Below are 9332 nucleotides of genomic sequence, written 5' to 3'. Positions count from 1 at the left end.
TCTGTGTAGCCTTGACTGTTCTGGACTAGCTTTGTAGACCTGGATGGTCTCGAACTCACAACGATCCACCTGCCTCTGTCTCCCGAGTACTGGGATTAGAGGCGTGCTCCACCACGCCTGGCTGTATAATATTATTTTTATGGCTTTAACACGATCGTATTGAATACCGTTGATGATATGTCTTTAGCACCTATTAGGAAGAATTAAACGTTTCGGTATCACAGAAAACATTAAAATCAAAGTAGCTGCAGCAGAAGAGAACTCAAATGCCACATCCTAGACCTTAGTGCTTATCTGCTAGGACAGATCATGGGTGCTGTGGTGGCCACCTCCACATTTAAATTTAAGAAGGAAAGATGAAAACAGCAAGGCATCTGTTAGTATGCTCCTGTCAGGACAGATGCCAACTTCACCCTTCTTTTTTTTTTTGCAGACCAACTTCTAGGAAATTAATACTGGTGCCCCGGTGTGATAAGAGGCTCACAGCTTGAAAATGAGCACATTCATGAAAGCTCTAGGGGAGTGCTTGGGTTTATGTGTTGCCCTTAGGAAATTTCTTTCTCTCCCACATGCAGCAAACCCCTTACAACACCCACCCTTACTGCAGCACTTAGAAACAGCCAGGATGTGGGGTTATTACAGAAGTAGCCACTGAGGGGAGCTGGCCTGGGACTGCCCTCCCACGTTGCTATGACGATGAGACTGGCGGGCACACAGCCTTCTGAGCTAAATGCTGGCTAAAGCAGGTGCCAGATTGCGATGAGCTAGGTGGCTCTGGGATTAGTCAGAGCCCCGGAGTGTCTCTGGAAAGTCTGGGTACTATTCTTCCGCATTCCTCTCGGACTGCTCCTTAACTCCGCTGGAAGGCGCAGAGTGAAAATGGTCCACCACTCAGGCTCCATTCAGTCCTTTAAACAGCAAAAAGGTCAGTGAGAATTCTGTCTCTTCTCCCTGCGGGCATGGCATCCCGCTCTGCATTTCCTTGCAGTTATGCAGAAGCATCCTTTCCACACTGGTGTTGCGTGGGAAAGCTGGGGAACTCTGTAAAGTTAAGACCCCATTTTATAAATGTTTCATCCTGCAATGGAGATGAGTCCGCTATCCCGAGCAGCACAACACCCAGGAGGAACAGACTCCTTCGCATCAGGAGGACTTGTTTGTATTTGTCTTTTACATCTCCTTCAGTGCATTGCAGTGAACTCTTTCAGCAGAGAATGTCCCTGCAGCACCCTGGGATTTAAAGAGTGAAAATGTGGGTGATGTTTGCTTCAGTGTGCGCTTCTAATGCACAAGAACAAAATGTATTACTTGTGCTGCTGAGCTTGAAATATTGTATGATAAATTCATTCGTGGAAAAATCCCAGAAGTTGGCTGATCTCAGATTTTTAAAAAATACTCTATAAATTCGTTGGAAAATTTAATCTTTCAACCCCACGTTTATTATAGGTTTCCTGTTGTTCGGTTTATTGGATTTTTCTTCGAGGAACTTCTCAGCCAATTGTTTAGTATTTACAAATGTTTCACTAGTTGTATGGTCAGATCAAGGGGGTTATTTTTTGTTTTTTGTTGTTGTTTGTTTGCTCTTTTTAAAAATCACCCTTTGTTCTACTTCTCGCTTATTTAAATGGCTTGCCCTAAACGACGTATTTCTTTGACATGGATTCTGGGAATTTTATTATCTGATGCATTTATTCAACATTAATACCACTTAATGAATGAATAATGGTAATTATGTCATATTTGTTTTTATAGTCACTAAAATATGTAATTTTTGAGTATCATCTTTTCATTAAAGTAAATATTTATTGAAATCTTATGACTCCCTGTCTGTGACACTTCAAATATTCCTTCTCCAAATAGTTGTTTTAAGGTAGACTTTGGTTTTGTTTTGAAACCAAAACCTTGGATACCCCTAAAGTAACTTTGAAGGAATTTATTATTCAGGCAGAATATTGTGTTGAAAAAGCCTCCAGTCTGGAGCTATATAACTGCACAAATCCAAAGGCTCTAGTATCTTTTGAATGTATGTTGAAATTGGGCGTGAAGTGAGAGACCATAGGAGGAGACTGAAATTTGCGCTCCTATGCAGTTCTATTTAAGCTCAAAGTGTTCTAAAGAAAATGAAACGACTTCAAGAAGTTTCATTTTCTTGAATCATTAAACACATAAAAAAAAAAAAAATTCTGGGGAGAGAGGGAGATGGAAAACCAGAAACTGTCTCATACTGTTATGGTCTGATGTTTTGAGGGACCTGTAATCTTAAAATGCTCCCCAGAATCTGAATATGTGTGGAAGTATGTTATAGGTTAAGGAGCAACGAATCATCCACTTTGACTCTGGTTGTCATTGCTCAAAAGAGTGATAAACTTGCATGAGTCATGGCATCTCATAGTGTCTCTTTTATGATGCATCATGAGCCAGTTATTTTCAAATACCACTTTTGGGCACAAAAATCATTTGAAGCAAAAAGGTAAACATGAGAAAAATGAAAGTCAAAAAAAGAGGCAGGATTATCATTTAACTAAATGGTTCTAGTTAATTGTGTCCTTTTTTTTTTTTTTTTTTTTTAACATCATCGTCTTTCATCCTTTTTCCTCCCTCCAGTCAGTGCTGGTTTCCTCCCATTCATCCCTTCCATGTCCCTTGTCTCCTCCCAAATTATACCCTGTTTGTCTTTTATTATTATCATTACATAAGACACAGTGTGTGTGTGTGTGTGTGTGTGTGTGTCTGTGTGTGTGCACAAATGTATAAATACAGCCTTTTGAGTCTGTTTTTGTTTGTATGTATATGGTGCCAGGGCTGACCACTGTGAATTGAACAACTGTTAAGGGGTTTATCCCTGGGAAAGGCTAATTCTCTTTCAAACAGTCATTGCTTATAGCTCATTTTCTAGGGTGAGATCCTGCTTTAAAAAAAAAAAAAAGATAACATGCATTAAAGATCAGCTATCTTAATTTTTCAAATAGGAAGAAGCATGAGGACACTCTGGGTGCCCTCTGACCTGGAAGTGTTTTCCAGTGCTGGTCATTGTAACAAGGTACATTAAAGTTATAATAATTCTGCACTGATTTTGCCTTTGACACTAAATAGAAAAAATTAGAAAAAATATACCTACTTTTACTGATTTATAAATAATATGAAGATTCTTGATTTCTGGCCTTCTGTTCTCCCTCCTCCCAGTAAATGAGCAATTAGCATATATTAAATGTACAATCTGAGAAGTTTATCATATTTCCACAAGTATGTAAAATGTATTTTGATCATGTCATCATCTTTATACGCTTTACCCCTCTGTCCTCTTCCCCTTCCTCTTTCCAGTGTCTTCCACTTTAGCTTCATATTCTTCTTCCACCTCATCATCAGCTTCCACATATCAGTGAAACACCATATTTGTTTTTGTGAGATTGGATTGTTAAACTTCACATGATTTCTAATTCCATTCATTTGCTAAATACAGCATAATTTCACTCATCCATAGGTGGGCACATAAATTATCCTATAGCTTGGTTGTTGTGAAATGCCACAATAAAAATAGGTAGGCAGGTATCCCTCCAAAAAGCTAACTTTTGGGTAGAAGTTGATTGTCAGGGACATATGGAAATTCTATTTGTGAAACATCCATACTGATTCCGCTGTGATTTGCTGTATGTTTCTTCTGCTGGACAATACAGGTAGTTAGCAATATGAAGGCAAAGAGTTTTTCTTTTTTTCTGTTCTAGATGAAAAAAGCATTACTTTTAAAAAGTTACTTAGTTTAGTGAACCAATTTTGCCATTATTTTGTTTTATTCAAGTGAATTCAATATCTTTTAAAAAGCATTACTGAGCATTCTGAATTGAAAAACCTACAAGGGGTAATATTCCTGGGAAAGGCTAATTCTTCTCCCATCCGTCATTAGTTGCCTGTAGCTTTTTTTTTCTCTAGGAAACTCAGGAACATCTTTCGCTTATATTAAGGCCTCAATATTCTCCGGTAATGATACATTCTTGACTTAAATACAGTCACTGATAATGCTCATCCTAATTAAGGAAATACATGTAGATGGCAGAGTAGCTATCTATAAAAAATGCATATCAGTTGTTAAACCTAAGCATCCATTATTTGATCTGTAATTTTCACTTTTGTCTTGCACATTAATCCTGCATTTGCTACTTAGAGTTTTAAGATTATTAAGTTTATTATTGCCTGTATGAAGAAAATAATATCTAATGTACAGAATTGTAATAGAACTAAAAACTTTGTGACATGCAATTGGGATTCACAGCTTAGTGATTAACAAAATACTCATTATTATCATTTCTAGGATTCTCTATCTTTTTATTGACATATTAGTAATATTATATGCATTCATCAGCACACACACAGATACTCACACTTTCCTTTTTATATTTGTTCTTAGTTTAGTTTAGCTTTTGGGAGCTACCATATAGAAATTGTTGGCTCTAGGCATTATAACAATTTGTCTTCATGGTAGTGTCAGTTGCAACCACACATTCTACCTAATTAATGCACCATTCATGAGGAAGTCTTAAAGTTCATCATAGAGAAAGTTTAGATGAGCAAGTAACTTCCTGCACTTAAAATAGCAATATACAGTGAAATCGTATGTATTCTAGACCCAAGCTACATTTATGCAGCTATCGTTTGTTTTGTGATAGTGCCATTCAGAATATTTCCATTCCTGGGCATCTTGCCAAAAATCAAAACACAAACAAAACAAAAACCCTCTCCTCTGAAAACTGTTGGTACAGTAGTCAATCCGAGATACCTTTATGAGACAAATGGGCGAATAACATTTTTGTAGAAAATATTGACATTCTGTTTCTTTATAATGCTATCTGTGTTTCTAAAGGGATCAACAATTCACATATATTTTTATCATGCTTTAAATACTAGATTGTCTTATGAAAAGCTTTAATAGACTAAAAAAATTTGGAAAGCAGGAATCCTCAGCAAAACGAGGAATACAGGCAATTTCCTTATTTCTGGTGTTCAGCAGGTATATTGGAGTGTTTATGATTGCAGACACGTAGGAGGATACACTTGTTGTTATTTTAGCATACCTTGGAGTAAACATGACCTGGAAAATTAGAGCTGATTTCTGGGTAAAGTCTAAATTTGCTTCCTAGACTGGCATGCTGTGATTCACTGAATTTGTAAAGGATTGATATGTCATACAAGTGTGAATGAAAAAAGGACAAGGATAATTCTGGCTTAAGGCTGTTTATTTACCAATGTAGCTACCAAGATTTTCAGGGAGGTCAAAGGCTACATCAACACAGGCTGTCTCAATCATCTTGAGCCTAATGATCAGTTAAAGCTGTGAGGGTTTCATTAATAATCCTTAACAACATTTGGTTAAGCATAAAAACAGTAGTTTTTAACAATTCTCCAGAACCAGGCGTTTTTGTGCTCAGAATGTTTAACCATAATGATACTTAATGTTTATATGGAGATTTCATGTCTGAAAATAACATTTATTTTCTTTTTCTCTAAATGAAATATCACCGCAAGTGTCCGTTTGCAAACCTCTTCCAAATTCACCTCTGTGCTCAGTTCCTGTTTCATGAGACGTATAGAATGACTCTGAAGGATCACATATACACTTCAAATCTTTGCTGCTTAAGCTTTTTTTCCTTGAATAATCTCTTTACTATCAAAATCTTCCTGTAGACTTTAGAAATATCTGAAGATATGTATATATTTATGGAAATCCATTAATCCTTGTACACTGATTTCACCTTAGTATTTCCAGACTCTCCTTTTATCCGTGACTAAGGAAAGAAAAAATGTCTCTTGTAAAAGTAATTTTAAGTTACCTGAGGCATAGGAGAAAAGGTTGAAATGAAAATTCTGGTCTGATTGTATTTGATTTCCAGTAAACCTTTCATTCTATGTACCTTCGTGCAACTGAATTGTAACACCTATTGCCTCTGCCATCGACTTGATCTGTAGTATGAAATATTTTAATGTAGACTAGACTTTAATTGATTATGCATTTTGTCTCTATGTAAAATACCTTTATCATTGCTCTAATGATGATGGTGACAACTGTGTTTTGAACTTGTGTTCTTGAAGTCAGGCTTAATGAGCAAAATGGTCACCCAATATAGTGTACCATGTGATGTCATGCCCCTGGTTTTGTGTTGATTTTTAGTGTTAACTTCTACCCAACGATTGACTTAAATTACATAGATATTCATTATCAGATTAAGAGATATGCCATTGTAGGAAATCAAATATGATTTGTTACAGAGTTTCTACTGTGCCCACACAGGACGTTTGGAGCCAACATAGCATTATTAATAAATAATACCACAGTAATAGGAATAAGTCCCATATTATTAATATTAAATGTCTTTCCTTGGGGCTAGAAGATATATGTATTCAACAACAGTGCCACCATGAAAGACAATATTTTTTGTTAAGGCTGTTTTTTTATCACAATGTTTTCCTTGGTGTTTGCAAGAAATCATTCTATGAATTTCCTAAGAAGTTATTAGTAAACACCAGTTTCTAATTTTAGGGTTAAAATTGAGTTCTTAGAGGGTAAAATGCTTATATAGTTCACAAACCTTTCTTGTAATACTTTAAGTTTCTAACTTTATGTTCTAAACATTCAGTTTGCTCTGGAATGTACCTTAAATCAAATCAGAAGGCAGTTGGTTATCTCCATAACATTCATTCCACTATTGCACCCATGGCCATAACTTACCATGTTGGCCATTATTTTAGCTCACTTGATTCACAGCTGGGTAAGACTGTTGATGACTACCCCAACCCTGGTAGCCTGTATAGCACCTTCAGATATAAGGAAAGATAATCAGTATGAAGGAAGAAGTTTTCTGATCAGTACCAATTTGATTTCTACATATTGTAGCAAACATCTATGGTGTCTTTAAATATGGCTGAAATACACCCCGGGTGGTTCCACATACTAATACTATTTTGCTGAGTGTACAAAGGCCAAACTGCTGTACAAATGTCCATCTTTTTTACAAACAGATTAATGAAATTCTCTCACCTCATCAGAATTCTTTCTTTATGTACTTTAGTGCAGTTAATGTAGAAACTCATAACTGGTCAGAATATAGAGAAAAAGTATCAGTGAAATGTTCAGCCACAAATAGAACATCTATAAAGCTATTCCACCTTGCCTGTAATGCTCAGGATAATAGTGAAGGAGGGAAGAGAAAGATTTCACAAACAGAGGTTGGAGAAAATTAAGACTGAAAAGTTGTCTTCTGGACATTATAGCCACCTGCATTGGTGAGCTCAGCACATCTATGGATGTCTCCACAAGACTTGCGTTAAGGCAAGCCAGTCAGCTTTCCAACCTAGATCAGCCTTACTAAGGACCAATTGGCACTTTATGTATTCTGTGGGAAAGAAACTCAATGTCTTTATGGCTATGGCCCTGATGGGCTAGCCACACTCTAGAAAATAACTCTACTCTCATTAGCATATGAGCAGAAAAAGCTGGAATTGGTGAGCTACAAAAAATGAGGGGAGGACATGGATTTTAGAAGAGTGAGCTAGATTTGGAGAAATTGGGGAGAGGATGGAGTACAGAGGAGTGTGTTCAAAATATGACATTTGCATGTATGAAATCCTCAAAAAATAATAAAATATATTATAAAAGAAAATAATATATAACTTTCCACACGGTGTAAAATTGAGAATCATTGGACTTGCTATTCCACTATAAAAGAGTTGGATCCTAATTGTACTCAGAATATAACATAAATTAAGATATCATCCTTGCTTGGACTTTTGTAAAGATTCTTGTTAATTTCCGACAAAGGTCTGAGAATTAGAAAGTACCAGGAATGATTTATGAAAACCAAAGATACTTGTGTAAAATTCAGTGTGTATTTAAATACCTAAAAGTATCCCACATTGTAAGATTTGTATCAAAAATTAATATAAATGGATGTAATAATTCTAATGGGGTTGTCTACCCTAAATCCATGCTGTTGTTAGCAAACTAGAAGAATTCATACAGCTTTGAGGTCAACCTACAAGAACTTCTGTACCTAAGAATAGCAAAAGACTTCTCCCCCAGCCAGCAGAAGGACAGTGTCACAGCAATTAATCACCACAAGGCACATGGTCCTCCCCTCTCCCATTCAATTTGAGGAGTCTTTATTTTGTATAATGCTTGTAGGCTTCAAAGAATTACAGAGAAATCATCCTTCTTATTGGCAGTTTATCACAAAGCACCATGCATCACACTAATTTAGTCCATTTGAAATATATAAGTTGCATTCATTTCAGTAAAAGCTTGTAACGACCATGGGCATCATAGTAACTTGGAGGCAAGTATGGTAAGTGAAAATAGAAAATACAAAGGGAGCCACATATTGTGCTTTGGAAAGCTATGAAAAGAACCTGTTTCTATGAAGAACTGGGAGGGACACTATATGCATCATCTCTTAAAGGTTGTTTTTCCGTTAGCATGATTTGTAAACTCTATCAGAAAATTTCATACTTTTGCCTACATTCTTCCATTACTTTGTGCTCTGAAGAGGGCTTCATTAAGGAGATACTTCTTCGCTTGCCCATTGTTGTTGGACCCCTTAATATGCACACTCCCACCTTCTCATTTTTAATTTTTTTTAAAATCTCAGTTATAATGCTTATTTGATTTCAGGATTTTTTTCTTACAAAAAACTTACACTATTTCTACTTTCCCCAGACTTAGAGTTAAGCAACATAGCTGAGTAAATTCACCTTGTATGTCTCAAATCATTGTCCTGTTGTTAAGACTTGTGCTTCTCATTCTCTTTATAAGATTGTAGATAAGAGACATACTTGACACTATCTAAAAATAAGGCTTAAATTTGAAAAAGTCTAAAATACTTCTGTCAGAGAGCCATGTGGCTTTCACTTGTACCTTGTATCTTATACAAAAAGACTAATATATACCTATCTCCTGAGTTGGGGGCAGGGGTCATCAAAGGATATCAGTAACATTTGTTTCCAATTCTCTACACAGGTGGGGACATCTTCCAGAAACCTTATTTAAACCACCGCAGTTCTTAACGATAACCAAGGCAACAGTCAGACCCAACTTTACAGCACATACTGAATAGATCCTGAACAGCTGTCTAACAAACATATTTCTAAGGAAAATATCACAGCAAAATGTCATGAGGTTATAACAAAAGTCAACTCAACAAAACAAAATCCACATGGCAACACAAAAACTTGCCTTCTAAACATGGAACCTGAGAAAAGCAAAGAAGGATGCCATTACTATTTGAAAAATTTCAGTATAGCAATTCTGGGGCCCCAGACCAAACCATCCTCGCAATCAAATGGTGCTG

The 9332-nt window shown here is 36.3% G+C and overlaps 1 protein-coding gene across 1 annotated transcript in view; it reads left to right on the top strand.

Moving 5' to 3' along the window:
• The first annotated feature begins 555 nt into the window (after window positions 1-555).
• The window catches only part of Ano3 (anoctamin 3), a 241347-nt gene continuing 232570 nt past the window's right edge, over window positions 556-9332 (top strand). The window contains exon 1 of the mRNA XM_051144318.1: window positions 556-925. Coding sequence (XP_051000275.1) covers window positions 880-925 — 46 coding nt within the window. The 5' untranslated portion in view covers window positions 556-879. The remainder of the gene's footprint in view (window positions 926-9332) is intronic.

Source organism: Acomys russatus, chromosome 4, assembly GCF_903995435.1.
Source record: "Acomys russatus chromosome 4, mAcoRus1.1, whole genome shotgun sequence".
Taxonomy (NCBI): Eukaryota; Metazoa; Chordata; class Mammalia; order Rodentia; family Muridae; genus Acomys; species Acomys russatus.
This window is presented reverse-complemented; position numbering and strand designations above follow the sequence as displayed.